The sequence below is a fragment of the Paramisgurnus dabryanus genome, chromosome 4 (assembly GCF_030506205.2).
Source record: "Paramisgurnus dabryanus chromosome 4, PD_genome_1.1, whole genome shotgun sequence".
Lineage (NCBI taxonomy): Eukaryota > Metazoa > Chordata > Actinopteri > Cypriniformes > Cobitidae > Paramisgurnus > Paramisgurnus dabryanus.
In genome coordinates this window covers 4,604,289-4,621,954 of record NC_133340.1, presented here as the reverse complement: position 1 = coordinate 4,621,954, position 17,666 = coordinate 4,604,289, and the positions used below count along the sequence as shown (strand labels likewise).

The 17,666-nt window shown below is 51.9% G+C and overlaps 3 protein-coding genes across 3 annotated transcripts; all 3 read right to left on the bottom strand.

Moving 5' to 3' along the window:
- Window positions 1-948: 948 nt before the first annotated feature.
- Window positions 949-16,661, bottom strand: LOC135746698 (uncharacterized). The gene is made up of 6 exons (XM_073814452.1): window positions 14,918-16,661; window positions 12,947-14,560; window positions 8,900-9,514; window positions 4,955-5,077; window positions 2,675-3,496; window positions 949-975 (listed from the first exon to the last, which is right to left on the bottom strand). Exons 1-6 carry the CDS (start codon window positions 16,421-16,423, stop codon window positions 949-951), a joined length of 4,707 nt encoding a protein of 1,568 aa, XP_073670553.1. The 5' UTR covers window positions 16,424-16,661.
- LOC141282053 (uncharacterized) lies at window positions 5,567-6,262 on the bottom strand (the record flags this gene model as incomplete). The annotated part of the gene is made up of 1 exon (XM_073814436.1): window positions 5,567-6,262. A coding segment is annotated over exon 1 (696 nt), but the record flags the coding sequence as incomplete, so codon positions are not given.
- On the bottom strand, window positions 6,770-7,399 carry LOC141282052 (uncharacterized; the record flags this gene model as incomplete). Its single annotated transcript, XM_073814435.1, has 1 exon — window positions 6,770-7,399. A coding segment is annotated over one exon (630 nt), but the record flags the coding sequence as incomplete, so codon positions are not given.
- Window positions 16,662-17,666: the final 1,005 nt, after the last annotated feature.

The following is a 17,666-nucleotide window of genomic DNA, read 5'->3' as shown; positions in this document are numbered from 1 at the left end:
GAGAAACAGTTGTGGTTGTTGGAGCAACTGTGGTGGTTGGAGCAACGGTTTGGGTCGTTGGAGCAACAGTTGTGGTTGTTGGAACAACAGTTGTGCTCGATGGAGAAACTGTGGTGGTGGTTGGAGCAACAGTTGTCATTGTTGGAGCAACTGTGGTGGTTGGCGCAACTGTTGTGGTCGTTGGAGCAGCAGTTGTGGTTGTTTGAGCAACAGTTGCGGTCGTTGGAGCAACAGTTGTGGTCGTTGGAGCAGCAGTTGTGGTTGTTGGAGCAACAGTTGTGGTTGGTTGAGCAACTGTGGTGGTGGTTGGAGCATCTGTGGTGGTAGTTGGAGCAGCAGTTGTGGTTGTTGGAGCAACAGTTGTGGTTGTTGGAACAACAGTTGTGCTCGATGGAGCAACTGTGGTGGTGGTTGGACCAACAGTTGTCGTCGTTGGAGCAACTGTGGTGGTTGTGGCAACTGTTGTGGTCGTTGGAGCAGCAGTTGTGGTTGTTGGAGCAACAGTTGTAGTTGTTTGAGCAACTGTGGTGATGCTTGGAGCAACTGTGGTGGTTGTTGGAGCAACAGTTGTCATTTTTGGAGCAACTGTGGTGGTGGTAGGAGCAACAGTTTTGGTCGTTAGAGCAATTGTGGTGGTTGGGGCAACAGTGCTGGTTGGGGCAACTGTTGTAGTCGTTGGCGCAGCAGTTGTGGTTCTTGGAGCAACAGTTGAGGTTGTTTGAGCAACTATTGTGGTGGTTGGAGCAACTGTGGTGGTGGTTGGAGCAACATTTGAGGTCGTTGGAGCAACAGTTGTAGTCGTTAGAGCAAAAGTTGTGGTCGTTGGAGCAACAGTTGTTGTCGGTGGAGCAACAGTTGTGGTAGTTGAAGCAACAGTTGTGGTCATTGGAGCAACTGTGGTGGTGGTTGGAGCAACCGTGGTGGTTGTTGGAGCAACAGTTGTCGTTGTTAGAGCAACTGTGGTGGTTGGGGCAACTGTATTGGTCGTTGGAGTAGCAGTTGTGGTTGTTTGAGCAAATGTGGTGGTGGCTGGAGCAACTGTTGTGGTTGTTGGAGCAACAGTTGTGGTTGTTGGAGCAACTGTGGTGGTGGTTGGAGCAGAAGATGTGGTTGTGGGAGCAACAGTTGTCGTTGTTGGAGCATCTGTGGTGGTGGTTGGAGACACTGTGGTGGTGGTTGGAGCAACCGTGGTAGTTGTTGGAGCAACAGTTGTCGTTGTTAGAGCAACTGTGGTGGTTGGGGCAACTGTAGTGGTCGTTGGAGCAGCAGTTGTGGTTGTTTGAGCAAATGTGGTGGTGGCTGGAGCAACTGTGGTGGTGGTTGGAACAACTGTGGTGGTGGTTGGAGCAGCAGTTGTGGTTGTTGGAGCAACAGTTGTCGTTGTTGGAGCAACTGTGGTGGTGGTTGTTGGAGCAACAGTTGTCGTTGTTAGAGCAACTGTGGTGGTTGGGGCAACTGTAGTGGTCGTTGGAGCAGCAGTTGTGGTTTTTTGAGCAAATGTGGTGGTGGCTGGAGCAACAGTTGTGGTTGTTGGAGCAACTGTGTTGGTGGTTGGAACAACTGTGGTGGTGGTTGGAGAAGCAGTTGTGGTTGTTGGAGCAACAGTTGTCGTTGTTGGAGCAACTGTGGTGGTGGAAGGAGCAATGGTTGTGGTTGTTGGAGCAACATTTGTCGTCGTTGGAGCAACTGTGGTTGTTGGGGCAACTGTTGTGGTCGTAAAAGCAGCAGTTGTGGTTGTTGGAGCAACTGTGGTGGTTGGAGCAACGGTTGTGGTCGTTGGAGCAACAGTTGTGGTCGTTGGAGCAACTGTGGTGGTTGGGGCAACTGTTGTGGTCGATGGAGCAGCAGTTGTGGTTGTTGGAGCAACAGTTGTGGTCGTTGAAGCGACAGTTGTGGTTGTTGGAATAACGGTGGTGGTGGTTGGAGCAGCAGTGGTGGTTGGTAGAGCAACAGTTGTCGTCGTTGGAGCAACAGTAGTGGTTGGGGCAACTGTAGTGGTCGTTGGAGCAGCAGTTTTGGTTGTTGGAGCAACTGTGGTGGTCGTTGGTGTAACAGTTGTGGTTGTTTGAGCAAATGTGGTGGTGGCTATAGCAACTGTTGTGGTTGTTGGAGCAACAGTTGTGGTTGTTGGAGCAACTGTGGTGGTGGTTGGAACAACTGTGGTGGTGGTTGGAGCAGCCGTGGTGGTCGTTGGAGCAGCAGTTGTGGTTGTTGGAGCAACTGTGGTGGTTGGGGCAACTGTTGTGGTCGTTGGAGCAGCAGTTGTGGTTGTTGGAGCAACAGTTGTGGTCGTTGGAACAACTGTGGTGGTGGTTGGAGCAGCCGTGGTGGTTGTTGGAGCAACAGTTGTCGTCGTTGGAGCAACTGTGGTGGTTAGAGCAACAGGTGTGGTCGTTGGAGCAACAGTTGTAGTCGTTGGAGCAACTGTGGTGGTGGTTGGAGCAACCGTGGTAGTTGTTGGAGCAACAGTGGTCGTTGTCGGAGCAACTGTGGTGGTTAGGGCAACTGTTGTGGTCGTTGGAGCAGCAGTTGTGGTTGTTTGAGCAACAGTTGTGGTCGTTGGAGAAACAGTTGTGGTCGTTGGAACAACTGTGGTGGTGGTTGGAGCAGCCGTGGTGGTTGTTGGAGCAACGGTTGTGGTCGTTGGAGCAGCAGTTGTAGTTGTTGGAGCAACAGTGGTCGTTGTCGGAGCAACTGTGGTGGTTAGGGCAACTGTTGTGGTCGTTGGAGCAGCAGTTGTGGTTGTTTGAGCAACAGTTGTGGTCGTTGGAGAAACAGTTGTGGTCGTTGGAACAACTGTGGTGGTGGTTGGAGCAGCCGTGGTGGTTGTTGGAGCAACGGTTGTGGTCGTTGGAGCAGCAGTTGTAGTTGTTGGAGCAACAGTTGTGGTTGTTTGAATAACTGTGGTGGTGGTTGGAGCAACTGTGGTGGTGGTTGGTGCAACTGTGGTGGTGGTTGGAGCAACTGTGGTTGTGGTTGGAGCAGCAGTTGTGGTTGTTGGAGCAACAGTTGTCGTTGTTGGAGCAACAGTTGTGGTCGTTGGAGCAACTGTGGTGTTGCTTGGAGCAACCGTGGTGGTTGTTGGAGCAACCGTGGTGGTTGTTGGAGCAACAGTTGTCGTTGTTGGAGCAACTGTGGTGGTTGGGGCAACTGTTGTGGTCGTTGGAGCAGCAGTTGTGGTTGTTGGAGCAACAGTTGTGGTCGTTGGAACAACTGTGGTTGTGGTTGGAGCAGCCGTGGTGGTTGTTGGAGCAACAGTTGTCGTCGTTGGAGCAACTGTGGTGGTTGGGGCAACTGTTGTGGTCGTTGGAGCAACAGTTGTGGTTGTTGGAGGAACTGTTGTGGTCATTGGTGCTACAGTTGTGGTCGTTGGAGCAACAGTTGTGGTCGTTGGAGCAACTGTGGTTGTCGTTGGTGCAACAGTTGTGGTCGTTGGTGCAACAGTTGTGGTTGTTGGAGCAACAGTAGTGGTCATTAGAGCAACAGTTGTGGTCGTTGGAGCAACAGTTGTAGTCGTTGGAGCAACTGTGGTGGTGCTTGGAGCAACCATAGTGATTGTTGGAGCAACAGTTGTCGTTGTTGGAGCAACTGTGGTGGTGGTTGGGGCAACTGTTGTGGTCTTTGGAGCAGCAGTTGTGGTTGTTGGTGCAACAGTTGTGGTCGTTGGAGCAACTTTTGCAGTCGTTGGTGCAACAGTTGTGGTCGTTGGTGCAACAGTTGTGGTCGTTGGAGCAACAGTAGTGGTCGTTAGAGCAACAGTTGTGGTCGTTGGAGAAACAGTTGTGGTCGTTGGAACAACTGTGGTGGTGGTTGGAGCAGCCGTGGTGGTTGTTGGAGCAACGGTTGTGGTCGTTGGAGCAGCAGTTGTAGTTGTTGGAGCAACAGTTGTGGTTGTTTGAATAACTGTGGTGGTTGTTGGAGCAACAGTTGTCATTGTTGGTGCAACTGTGGTGGTGGTTGGAGCAACTGTGGTGGTGGTTGGAGCAACCGTGGTGGTTGTTGGAGCAACCGTGGTGGTTGTTGGAGCAACAGTTGTCGTTGTTGGAGCAACTGTGGTGGTTGGGGCAACTGTTGTGGTCGTTGGAGCAGCAGTTGTGGTTGTTGGAGCAACAGTTGTGGTCGTTGGAACAACTGATGTGGTGGTTGGAGCAGCCGTGGTGGTTGTTGGAGCAACAGTTGTCGTCGTTGGAGCAACTGTGGTGGTTGGGGCAACTGTTGTGGTCGTTGGAGCAACAGTTGTGGTTGTTGGAGGAACTGTTGTGGTCATTGGTGCTACAGTTGTGGTCGTTGGAGCAACAGTTGTGGTCGTTGGAGCAACTGTGGTTGTCGTTGGTGCAACAGTTGTGGTCGTTGGTGCAACAGTTGTGGTTGTTGGAGCAACAGTAGTGGTCATTAGAGCAACAGTTGTGGTCGTTGGAGCAACAGTTGTAGTCGTTGGAGCAACTGTGGTGGTGCTTGGAGCAACCGTAGTGATTGTTGGAGCAACAGTTGTCGTTGTTGGAGCAACTGTGGTGGTGGTTGGGGCAACTGTTGTGGTCGTTGGAGCAGCAGTTGTGGTTGTTGGTGCAACAGTTGTGGTCGTTGGAGCAACTGTTGTAGTCGTTGGTGCAACAGTTGTGGTCGTTGGTGCAACAGTTGTGGTCGTTGGAGCAACAGTAGTGGTCGTTAGAGCAACAGTTGTGGTCGTTGGAGCAACAGTTGTAGTCGTTGGAGCAACTGTGGTGGTGGTTGGAGCAATTGTGGTGGTTGTTGGAGCAACAGTGGTCGTTGTTGGAGCAACTGTGGTGGTTGGGGCAACTGTTGTGGTCGTTGGAGCAGCAGTTGTGGTTGTTGGAGCAACAGTTGTGGTCGTTGGAGCAACAGTTGTGGTCGTTGGAACAACTGTGGTGGTGGTTGGAGCAGCCGTTGTGTTTGTTGGAGCAACGGTTGTGGTAGTTGGAGCAGCAGTTGTGGTTGTTGGAGCAACAGTTGTGGTTGTTTGAGCAACTGTGGTGGTGGTTGGAGCAACTGTGGTGGTGGTTGGAGCAACTGTGGTGGTGGTTGGAGCAGCAGTTGTTGTGGTTGGAGCAACAGTTGTCTTTGTTGGAGCAACAGTTGTGGTTGTTGGAGCAACTGTGGTAGTGGTTGGAGCAACCGTGGTGGTTGTTGGAGCAACTGTTGTCGTTGTTGGAGCAACTGTGGTGGTTGTTGGAGCAACCGTGGTGGTTGTTGGAGCAACTGTTGTCGTTGTTGGAGCAACTGTGGTAGTTGGGGCAACTGTTGTGGTCGTTGGAGCAGCAGTTGTGGTTGATGGAGCAACAGTTGTGGTCGTTGGAGCAACAGTTGTGGTCGTTGGAACAACTGTGGTGGTGGTTGGAGCAGCCGTGGTGGTTGTTGGAGCAACAGTTGTTGTCGTTGGAGCAACTGTGGTGGTTGGGGCAACTGTGGTGGTCATTGGAGCAACAGTTGTGGTTGTTGTAGGAACTGTTGTGGTCATTGGTGCTACAGTTGTGGTCGTTGGAGCAACAGTTGTGGTTGTGAGAGCAACTGTGGTGGTTGGGGCAACTGTTGTGGTCGTTGGTGCAACAGTTGTGGTTGTTGGAGCAACAGTTGTGGTTGGGGCAACTGTTGTAGTCGTTGGAGCAGCAGTTGTGGTTGTTGGAGCAACAGTTGTGGTCGTTGGAGCAACTGTGGTGGTCGTTGGTGCAACAGTTGTGGTCGTTGGTGCAACAGTTGTGGTCGTTAGAGCAACAGTTGTGGTTTGGGCAACTGTTGTAGTCGTTGGAGCAGCAGCTGTGGTTGTTGGAGCAACAGTTGTGGTCGTTGGTGCAACAGTTGTGGTCGTTGGTGCAACAGTTGTGGTCGTTGGTGCAACAGTTGTGGTCGTTGGTGCAACAGTTGTGGTCGTTGGAGTAACAGTAGTGGTCGTTAGAGCAACAGTTGTGGTCACTGGAGCAACAGTTGTAGTCGTTGGAGCAACTGTGGTGGTGGTTGGAGCAACCGTGGTGGTTGTTGGAGCAACAGTTTTCGTTGTTGGAGCAACTGTGGTGGTTGGGGCAACTGTTGTGGTCGTTGGAGCAGCAGTTGTGGTTGTTGGAGCAACAGTTGTGGTCGTTGGAGCAACAGTTGTGGTCGTTGGAACAACTGTGGTGGTGGTGGTTTGAGCAGCCGTGGTGGTTGTTGGAGCAACAGTTGTCGTCGTTGGAGCAACTGTGGTGGTTGTGTCAACTGTTGTTGACGTTGGAGCAACAGTTGTGGTTGTTGGAGGAACTGTTGTGGTCATTGATGCTACAGTTGTGGTCGTTGGAGCAACAGTTGTTGTTGTGAGAGCAACTGTGGTGGTTGGGGCAACTGTTGTAGTCGTTGGAGCAGCAGTTGTGGTTGTTGGAACAACAGTTGTGGTCGTTGGAGCAACTGTGGTGGTCGTTGGTGCAACAGTTGTGGTCGTTGGAGCAATAGTTGTGGTTGTTGGAGCAACAGTTGTGGTCGTTGGTGCAAAAGTTGTGGTCGTTGGTGCAACAGTTGTGGTCGTTGGGGCAACAGTAGTGGTCGTTGGAACAACTGTGGTGGTGGTTGGAGCAGCCGTGGTGGTTGTTGGAGCAACAGTTGTTGTCGTTGGAGCAACTGTGGTGGTTGGGGCAACTGTGGTGGTCATTGGAGCAACAGTTGTGGTTGTTGTAGGAACTGTTGTGGTCATTGGTGCTACAGTTGTGGTCGTTGGAGCAACAGTTGTGGTTGTGAGAGCAACTGTGGTGGTTGGGGCAACTGTTGTGGTCGTTGGTGCAACAGTTGTGGTTGTTGGAGCAACAGTTGTGGTTGGGGCAACTGTTGTAGTCGTTGGAGCAGCAGTTGTGGTTGTTGGAGCAACAGTTGTGGTCGTTGGAGCAACTGTGGTGGTCGTTGGTGCAACAGTTGTGGTCGTTGGTGCAACAGTTGTGGTCGTTAGAGCAACAGTTGTGGTTGGGGCAACTGTTGTAGTCGTTGGAGCAGCAGCTGTGGTTGTTGGAGCAACAGTTGTGGTCGTTGGTGCAACAGTTGTGGTCGTTGGTGCAACAGTTGTGGTCGTTGGTGCAACAGTTGTGGTCGTTGGTGCAACAGTTGTGGTCGTTGGTGCAACAGTTGTGGTCGTTGGAGTAACAGTAGTGGTCGTTAGAGCAACAGTTGTGGTCACTGGAGCAACAGTTGTAGTCGTTGGAGCAACTGTGGTGGTGGTTGGAGCAACTGTGGTGGTCGTTGGTGCAACAGTTGTGGTCGTTGGTGCAACAGTTGTGGTCGTTAGAGCAACAGTTGTGGTTGGGGCAACTGTTGTAGTCGTTGGAGCAGCAGCTGTGGTTGTTGGAGCAACAGTTGTGGTCGTTGGTGCAACAGTTGTGGTCGTTGGTGCAACAGTTGTGGTCGTTGGTGCAACAGTTGTGGTCGTTGGTGCAACAGTTGTGGTCGTTGGAGTAACAGTAGTGGTCGTTAGAGCAACAGTTGTGGTCACTGGAGCAACAGTTGTAGTCGTTGGAGCAACTGTGGTGGTGGTTGGAGCAACCGTGGTGGTTGTTGGAGCAACAGTTTTCGTTGTTGGAGCAACTGTGGTGGTTGGGGCAACTGTTGTGGTCGTTGGAGCAGCAGTTGTGGTTGTTGGAGCAACAGTTGTGGTCGTTGGAGCAACAGTTGTGGTCGTTGGAACAACTGTGGTGGTGGTGGTTTGAGCAGCCGTGGTGGTTGTTGGAGCAACAGTTGTCGTCGTTGGAGCAACTGTGGTGGTTGTGTCAACTGTTGTTGACGTTGGAGCAACAGTTGTGGTTGTTGGAGGAACTGTTGTGGTCATTGATGCTACAGTTGTGGTCGTTGGAGCAACAGTTGTTGTTGTGAGAGCAACTGTGGTGGTTGGGGCAACTGTTGTAGTCGTTGGAGCAGCAGTTGTGGTTGTTGGAACAACAGTTGTGGTCGTTGGAGCAACTGTGGTGGTCGTTGGTGCAACAGTTGTGGTCGTTGGAGCAATAGTTGTGGTTGTTGGAGCAACAGTTGTGGTCGTTGGTGCAAAAGTTGTGGTCGTTGGTGCAACAGTTGTGGTCGTTGGGGCAACAGTAGTGGTCGTTGGAACAACTGTGGTGGTGGTTGGAGCAGCCGTGGTGGTTGTTGGAGCAACAGTTGTTGTCGTTGGAGCAACTGTGGTGGTTGGGGCAACTGTGGTGGTCATTGGAGCAACAGTTGTGGTTGTTGTAGGAACTGTTGTGGTCATTGGTGCTACAGTTGTGGTCGTTGGAGCAACAGTTGTGGTTGTGAGAGCAACTGTGGTGGTTGGGGCAACTGTTGTGGTCGTTGGTGCAACAGTTGTGGTTGTTGGAGCAACAGTTGTGGTTGGGGCAACTGTTGTAGTCGTTGGAGCAGCAGTTGTGGTTGTTGGAGCAACAGTTGTGGTCGTTGGAGCAACTGTGGTGGTCGTTGGTGCAACAGTTGTGGTCGTTGGTGCAACAGTTGTGGTCGTTAGAGCAACAGTTGTGGTTGGGGCAACTGTTGTAGTCGTTGGAGCAGCAGCTGTGGTTGTTGGAGCAACAGTTGTGGTCGTTGGTGCAACAGTTGTGGTCGTTGGTGCAACAGTTGTGGTCGTTGGTGCAACAGTTGTGGTCGTTGGTGCAACAGTTGTGGTCGTTGGTGCAACAGTTGTGGTCGTTGGAGTAACAGTAGTGGTCGTTAGAGCAACAGTTGTGGTCACTGGAGCAACAGTTGTAGTCGTTGGAGCAACTGTGGTGGTGGTTGGAGCAACTGTGGTGGTCGTTGGTGCAACAGTTGTGGTCGTTGGTGCAACAGTTGTGGTCGTTAGAGCAACAGTTGTGGTTGGGGCAACTGTTGTAGTCATTGGAGCAGCAGCTGTGGTTGTTGGAGCAACAGTTGTGGTCGTTGGTGCAACAGTTGTGGTCGTTGGTGCAACAGTTGTGGTCGTTGGTGCAACAGTTGTGGTCGTTGGTGCAACAGTTGTGGTCGTTGGAGTAACAGTAGTGGTCGTTAGAGCAACAGTTGTGGTCACTGGAGCAACAGTTGTAGTCGTTGGAGCAACTGTGGTGGTGGTTGGAGCAACCGTGGTGGTTGTTGGAGCAACAGTTTTCGTTGTTGGAGCAACTGTGGTGGTTGGGGCAACTGTTGTGGTCGTTGGAGCAGCAGTTGTGGTAGTTGGAGCAACAGTTGTGGTCGTTGGAGCAACAGTTGTGGTCGTTGGAACAACTGTGGTGGTGGTGGTTTGAGCAGCCGTGGTGGTTGTTGGAGCAACAGTTGTCGTCGTTGGAGCAACTGTGGTGGTTGTGTCAACTGTTGTTGACGTTGGAGCAACAGTTGTGGTTGTTGGAGGAACTGTTGTGGTCATTGATGCTACAGTTGTGGTCGTTGGAGCAACAGTTGTTGTTGTGAGAGCAACTGTGGTGGTTGGGGCAACTGTTGTAGTCGTTGGAGCAGCAGTTGTGGTTGTTGGAACAACAGTTGTGGTCGTTGGAGCAACTGTGGTGGTCGTTGGTGCAACAGTTGTGGTCGTTGGAGCAATAGTTGTGGTTGTTGGAGCAACAGTTGTGGTCGTTGGTGCAAAAGTTGTGGTCGTTGGTGCAACAGTTGTGGTCGTTGGGGCAACAGTAGTGGTCGTTGGAACAACTGTGGTGGTGGTTGGAGCAGCCGTGGTGGTTGTTGGAGCAACAGTTGTTGTCGTTGGAGCAACTGTGGTGGTTGGGGCAACTGTGGTGGTCATTGGAGCAACAGTTGTGGTTGTTGTAGGAACTGTTGTGGTCATTGGTGCTACAGTTGTGGTCGTTGGAGCAACAGTTGTGGTTGTGAGAGCAACTGTGGTGGTTGGGGCAACTGTTGTGGTCGTTGGTGCAACAGTTGTGGTTGTTGGAGCAACAGTTGTGGTTGGGGCAACTGTTGTAGTCGTTGGAGCAGCAGTTGTGGTTGTTGGAGCAACAGTTGTGGTCGTTGGAGCAACTGTGGTGGTCGTTGGTGCAACAGTTGTGGTCGTTGGTGCAACAGTTGTGGTCGTTAGAGCAACAGTTGTGGTTGAGGCAACTGTTATAGTCGTTGGAGCATCAGCTGTGGTTGTTGGAGCAACAGTTGTGGTCGTTGGTGCAACAGTTGTGGTCGTTGGTGCAACAGTTGTGGTCGTTGGTGCAACAGTTGTGGTCGTTGGAGTAACAGTAGTGGTCGTTAGAGCAACAGTTGTGGTCACTGGAGCAACAGTTGTAGTCGTTGGAGCAACTGTGGTGGTGGTTGGAGCAACCGTGGTGGTTGTTGGAGCAACAGTTTTCGTTGTTGGAGCAACTGTGGTGGTTGGGGCAACTGTTGTGGTCGTTGGAGCAGCAGTTGTGGTTGTTGGAGCAACTGTTGTGGTCGTTGGAGCAACAGTTGTGGTCGTTGGAACAACTGTGGTGGTGGTGGTTTGAGCAGCCGTGGTGGTTGTTGGAGCAACAGTTGTCGTCGTTGGAGCAACTGTGGTGGTTGTGTCAACTGTTGTTGACGTTGGAGCAACAGTTGTGGTTGTTGGAGGAACTGTTGTGGTCATTGATGCTACAGTTGTGGTCGTTGGAGCAACAGTTGTTGTTGTGAGAGCAACTGTGTTGGTTGGGGCAACTGTTGTAGTCGTTGGAGCAGCAGTTGTGGTTGTTGGAACAACAGTTGTGGTCGTTGGAGCAACTGTGGTGGTCGTTGGTGCAACAGTTGTGGTCGTTGGAGCAATAGTTGTGGTTGTTGGAGCAACAGTTGTGGTCGTTGGTGCAAAAGTTGTGGTCGTTGGTGCAACAGTTGTGGTCGTTGGGGCAACAGTAGTGGTCGTCAGAGCAACAGTTGTAGTCGTTGGAGCAACAGTTGTAGTCGTTGGAGCAACAGTTGTAGTCATTGGAGCAACTGTGGTGGTGGTTGGAGCAACCGTGGTGGTAGTTGGAGCAACAGTGGTCGTTGTTGGAGCAACTGTGGTGGTTGGGGCAACTGTTGTGGTCGTTGGAGCAGCAGTTGTGGTTGTTGGAGCAACAGTTGTGGTCAATGGAGCAACAGTTGTGGTCGTTGGAACAACTGTAGTGGTGGTTGGAGCAGCCTTCGTGGTTGTTGGAGCAACAGTTGTGGTCGTTGGAGCAGCAGTTTTAGTTGTTGGAGCAACAGTTGTGGTTGTTTGAGCAACTGTGGTGGTGGTTGGAGCAACTGTGGTGGAGGTTGGAGCAACTGTGGTGGTGGTTGGAGCAACTGTGGTGGAGGTTGGAGCAACTGTGGTGGTGGTTGGAGCAGCAGTTGTGGTTGTTGGAGCAACAGTTGTCGTTGTTGGAGCAACTGTGGTGGTTGGGGCAACTGTTGTGGTCGTTGGAGCAGCAGTTGTGGTTGTTGGAGCAACAGTTGTGGTCGTTGGAGCAACAGTTGTCGTTGTTGGAGCAAATGTGGTGGTTGGGGCAACTGTGGTGGTCGTTGGAGCAACAGTTGTGATTGTTGGAGGAACTGTTGTGGTCATTGGTGCTACAGTTGTGGTCGTTGGAGCAACAGTTGTGGTTGTGAGAGCAACTGTGGTGGTTGGGGCAACTGTTGTAGTCGTTGGAGCAGCAGTTGTGGTTGTTGGAGCAACTGTGGTGGTCGTTGGTGCAACAGTTGCGGTCATTGGTGCAACAGTTGTGGTCGTTGGAGCAACAGTTGTGGTTGTTGGAGCAACAGTTGTGGTCGTTGGAGCACCTGTGGTGGTCGTTAGAGCAACAGTTGTGGTCGTTGGAGCAACAGTTGTAGTCGTTGGAGCAACTGTGGTGGTGGTTGGAGCAACCGTGGTCGTTGTTGGAGCAACTGTGGTGGTTGGGGCAACTGTTGTGGTCGTTGGAGCAGCAGTTGTGGTTGTTGGAGCAACAGTTGTGGTCGTTGGAGAAACAGTTAAGGTCGTTGGAACAACTGTGGTGGTGGTTGGAGCAGCCGTGGTGGTTGTTGGAGCAACGGTTGTGGTCGTTGGAGCAGCAGTTGTAGTTGTTGGAGCAACGGTTGTGGTTGTTTGAGTAACTGTGGTGGTGGTTGGAGCAACTGTGGTGGTGGTTGGTGCAACTGTGGTGGTGGTTGGAGCAACTGTGGTGGTGGTTGGAGCAGCAGTTGTGGTTGTTGGAGCAACAGTTGTCGTTGTTGGAGCAACAGTTGTGGTCGTTGAAGCAACAGTTGTGGTCGTTGGAACAACTGTGGTGGTGGTTGGAGCAGCCGTGGTGGTTGTTGGAGCAACAGTTGTCGTCGTTGGAGCAACTGTGGTGGTTGGGGCAACTGTTGTGGTCGTTGGAGCAACAGTTGTGGTTGTTGGAGGAACTGTTGTGGTCATTGGTGCTACAGTTGTGGTCGTTGGAGCAACAGTTGTGGTCATTGGAGCATCTGTGGTGGTCGTTGGTGCAACAGTTGTGGTCGTTGGTGCAACAGTTGTGGTTGTTGGAGCAACAGTAGTGGTCATTAGAGCAACAGTTGTGGTCGTTGGAGCAACAGTTGTGGTCGTTGGAGCAACAGTTGTGGTCATTAGAGCAACAGTTGTGGTCGTTGGAGCAACTGTTGTGGTCGTTGGAGCAACAGTTGTGGTTGTTGGAGGAACTGTTGTGGTCATTGGTGCTACAGTTGTGGTCGTTGGAGCAACAGTTGTGGTTGTTGGAGCAACAGTTGTGGTTGTGAGAGCAACTGTGGTGGTTGGGGCAACTGTTGTGGTTGTTGGAGCAACAGTTGTGGTTGTTGGAGGAACTGTTGTGGTCATTGGTGCTACAGTTGTGGCCGTTGGAGCAACAGTTGTGGTTGTTGGAGCAACAGTTGTGGTCGTTGGAGCAACTGTGGTGGTCGTTGGTACAACAGTTGTGGTCCTTTGTGCAACAGTTGTGGTCGTTGGAGCAACAGTTGTGGTTGGGGCAACTGTTGTAGTCGTGGGAGCAGCAGTTGTGGTTGTTGGAGCAACAGTTGTCGTTGTTGGAGCAACAGTTGTGGTCATTGGAGCAACTGTGGTGGTGCTTGGAGCAACCGTGGCGGTTGTTGGAGCAACTGTCGTGGTGGTTGGAGCAACTGTGGTGGTGGTTGGAGCAACCGTGGTGGTTGTTGGAGCAACTGTGGTGGTTGGGGCAACTGTTGTGGTCGGTGGAGCAACAGTTGTGGTTGTTGAAGGAACTGTTGTGGTCATTGGTGCTACAGTTGTGGTGGTTGAAGCAACTGTGGTGGTGGTTGGAGCAACTGTGGTGGTGGTTGGAGCAACTGTGGTGGTGGTTGGAGCAACTGTGGTGGTTGTTGGAGCAGCAGTTGTGGTTGTTGGAGAAACAGTTGTCGTTGTTGGAGCAACAGTTGTGGTCGTTGGAGCAACAGTTGTGGTTGGGGCAACTGTTGTAGTCGTTAGAGCAGCAGTTGTGGTTGTTGGAGCAACAGTTGTGGTCGTTGGAGCAACTGTGGTGGTCGTTGGTGCAACAGTTGTGGTTGTTGGTGCAACAGTTGTGGTCGTTGGAGCAACAGTAGTGGTCATTAGAGCAACAGTTGTGGTTGTTGGAGCAGCAGTTGTAGTCGTTGGAGCAACAGTGGTGGTGGTTGGAGCAACTGTGGTGGTAGTTGGAGCAACTGTGGTGGTTGGGGCAACTGTTGTGGTCGTTGGAGCAGCAGTTGTGGTTGTTGGAGCAACCGTTGTGGTCGTTGGAGCACCAGTAGTGGACGTTAGAGCAACAGTTGTGGTCGTTGGAGCAACAGTTGTAGTCGTTGGAGCAACTGTGGTGGTGGTTGGAGCAACCGTGGTGGTTGTTGGAGCAACAGTGGTCGTTGTTGGAGCAACTGTGGTGGTTGGGGCAACTGTTGTGGTCGTTGGAGCAGCAGTTGTGGTTGTTGGAGCAACAGTTGTGGTCGTTGGAGCAACTGTGGTGGTGGTTGGAGCAACTGTCGTGGTGGTTGGAGCAACTGTGGTGGTGGTTGAAGCAACTGTGGTGGTTGTTGGAGCAACTGTGGTGGTTGGGGCAACTGTTGTGGTCGTTGGAGCAACAGTTGTGGTTGTTGAAGGAACTGTTGTGGTCATTGGTGCTACAGTTGTGGTGGTTGAAGCAACTGTGGTGGTGGTTGGAGCAACTGTGGTGGTGGTTGGAGCAACTGTGGTGGTTGTTGGAGCAGCAGTTGTGGTTGTTGGAGCAACAGTTGTCGTTGTTGGAGCAAGAGTTGTGGTCGTTGGAGCAACAGTTGTGGTTGGGGAAACTGTTGTAGTCGTTGGAGCAGCAGTTGTGGTTGTTGGAGCAACAGTTGTGGTCGTTGGAGCAACTGTGGTGGTCGTTGGTGCAACAGTTGTGGTTGTTGGTGCAACAGTTGTGGTCGTTGGAGCAACAGTAGTGGTCGTTAGAGCAACAGTTGTGGTTGTTGGAGCAGCAGTTGTAGTCGTTGGAGCAACTGTGGTGGTGGTTGGAGCAACTGTGGTGGTGGTTGGAGCAACTGTGGTGGTGGTTGGAGCAACTGTGGTGGTTGGGGCAACTGTTGTCGTTGTTGGAGCAGCAGTTGTGGTTGTTGGAGCAGCAGTTGTGGTTGTTGGAGCAGCAGTTGTGGTTGTTGGAGCAACAGTTGTGGTCGTTGGAACATCTGTGGTGGTGGTTGAAGCAGCCGTGGTGGTTGTTGGAGCAACGGTTGTGGTCGTTGGAGCAGCAGTTGTAGTTGTTGGAGCAACAGTTGTGGTTGTTTGAGCAACTGTGGTGGTGGTTGGAGCAACTGTGGTGGTGGTTGGAGCAACTGTGGTGGTGGTTGGAGCAACTGTGGTTGTGGTTTGAGCAGCAGTTGTGGTTGTTGGAGCAACAGTTGTTGTTGTTGGAGCAACAGTTGTGGTCGTTGGAGCAACAGATGTGGTCGTTGGAGCAACTGTGGTGGTGGTTGGAGCAACCGTGGTGGTTGTTGGAGCAACAGTTGTCGTTGTTGGAGCAACTGTGGTGGTTGGGGCAACTGTTGTGGTCGTTGGAGCAGCAGTTGTGGTTGTTTGAGCAACAGTTGTGGTCGTTGGAGCAACAGCTGTGGTCATCGGAACAACTGTGGTGGTGGTTGGAGCAACCGTGGTTGTTGTTGGAGCAACAGTTGTCGTCGTTGGGGCAACTGTGGTGGTTGGGGCAACTGTTGTGGTCGTTGGAGCAACAGTTGTGGTTGTTGAAGGAACTGTTGTGGTCATTGGTGCTACCGTTGTGGTCGTTGGAGAAACAGTTGTGGTCGTTGGAGCAACAGTAGTGGTCGTTAGAGCAACAGTTGTGGTCGTTGGAGCAACAGTTGTAGTCGTTGGAGCAACTGTGGTGGTGGTTGGAGCAACCGTGGTGGTTGTTGGAGCAACATTGGTCATTGTTGGAGCAACTGTGGTGGTTGGGGCAACTGTTGTGGTCGTTAGAGCAGCAGTTGTGGTTGTTGGAGAAACAGTTGTGGTCGTTGGAGCAACAGTTGTAGTTGTTGGAGCAACAGTTGTGGTAGTTTGAGCAACTGTGGTGGTGGTTGGAGCAACTGTCGTGGTGGTTGGAGCAACTGTGGTGGTGGTTGGGGCAACTGTTGTGGTCGTTGGAGCAACTGTTGTGGTTGTTGAAGGAACTGTTGTGGTCATTGGTGCTACAGTTGTGGTCGTTGGAGCAACAGTTGTGGTTGTTGGAGCAACAGTAGTGGTCGTTAGAGCAACAGTTGTGGTCGTTGGAGCAACAGTTGTAGTCGTTGGAGCAACTGTGGTGGTGGTTGGAGCAACCGTGGTGGTTGTTGGAGCAACAGTGGTCGTTGTTGGAGCAACTGTGGTGGTTGGGGCAACTGTTGTGGTCGTTGGAGCAACAGTTGTAGTTGTTGGAGCAACAGTTGTTGTTGTTTGAGCAACTGTGGTGGTGGTTGGAGCAACTGTGGTGGTGGTTGGAGCAACTGTGGTGGTGGTTGGAGCAACTGTGGTGGTTGTTGGAGCAGCAGTTGTGGTTGTTGGAGCAACAGTTGTCGTTGTTGGAGCAACAGTTGTGGTCGTTGGAGCAACAGTTGTGGTTGGGGCAACTGTTGTAGTCGTTGGAGCAGCAGTTGTGGTTGTTGGAGCAACAGTTGTGGTCGTTGGAGCAACTGTGGTGGTCGTTGGTGCAACAGTTGTGGTTGTTGGTGCAACAGTTGTGGTCGTTGGAGCAACAGTAGTGGTCGTTAGAGCAACAGTTGTGGTTGTTGGAGCAGCAGTTGTAGTCGTTGGAGCAACTGTGGTGGTGGTTGGAGCAACTGTGGTGGTGGGTGGAGCAACTGTGGTGGTTGGGGCAACTGTTGTCGTCGTTGGAGCAGCAGTTGTGGTTGTTGGAGCAACAGTTGTGGTCGTTGGAGCAACAGTTGTGGTCGTTGGAACAACTGTGGTGGTGGTTGAAGCAGCCGTGGTGGTTGTTGGAGCAACGGTTGTGGTCGTTGGAGCAGCAGTTGTAGTTGTTGGAGCAACAGTTGTGGTTGTTTGAGCAACTGTGGTGGTGGTTGGAGCAACTGTGGTGGTTGGGGCAACTGTTGTGGTCATTGGAGCAGCAGTTGTGGTTGTTGGAGCAACAGTTGTGGTCGTTGGAGCAACTGTGGTGGTCGTTGGTGCAACAGTTGTGGTTGTTGGTGCAACAGTTGTGGTCGTTGGAGCAACAGTAGTGGTCGTTAGAGCAACAGTTGTGGTTGTTGGAGCAGCAGTTGTAGTCGTTGGAGCAACTGTGGTGGTGGTTGGAGCAACTGTGGTGGTGGTTGGAGCAACTGTGGTGGTGGTTGGAGCAACTGTGGTGGTTGGGGCAACTGTTGTCGTCGTTGGAGCAGCAGTTGTGGTTGTTGGAGCAACAGTTGTGGTCGTTGGAGCAACAGTTGTGGTCGTTGGAGCAACAGTTGTGGTCGTTGGAACAACTGTGGTGGTGGTTGAAGCAGCCTTGGTGGTTGTTGGAGCAACGGTTGTGGTCGTTGGAGCAGCAGTTGTAGTTGTTGGAGCAACAGTTGTGGTTGTTTGAGCAACTGTGGTGGTGGTTGGAGCAGCAGTTGTGGTTGTTGGAGCAACAGTTGTGGTTGTTGGAGCAACAGTTGTCGTTGTAGGAGCAAGAGTTGTGGTCGTTGGAGCAACTGTGGTGGTGGTTGGAGCAACCGTGGTGGTTGTTGGAGCAACAGTTGGCGTTGTTGGAGCAACTGTGGTGGTTGGGGAAACTGTTGTGGTCGTTGGAGCAGCAGTTGTGGTTGTTGGAGCAACAGTTGTGGTCGTTGGAGCAACAGTTGTGGTCGTTGGAACAACTGTGGTGGTGGTTGGAGCAGCCGTGGTGGTTGTTGGAGCAACAGTTGTCGTCGTTGGAGCAACTGTGGTGGTTGGGGCAACTGTTGTGGTCGTTGGAGCAACAGTTGTGGTTGTTGAAGGAACTGTTGTGGTCATTGGTGCTACAGTTGTAGTTGTTGGAGCAACAGTTGTGGTTGTTTGAGCAACTGTGGTGGTGGTTGGAGCAGCAGTTGTGATCATTGGAGCAACAGTTGTGGTCGTTGGAGCAACAGTTATGGTTGTTTGAGCAACTGTGGTGGTGGTTGGAGCAACTGTGGTGGTGGTTGGAGCAACTGTGGTGGTGGTTGGAGCAACTGTGGTGGTGGTTGGAGCAACTGTGGTGGTGGTTGGAGCAACTGTGGTTGTGGTTTGAGCAGCAGTTGTGGTTGTTGGAGCAACAGTTGTTGTTGTTGGAGCAACAGTTGTGGTCGTTGGAGCAACAGATGTGGTCGTTGGAGCAACTGTGGTGGTGGTTGGAGCAACCGTG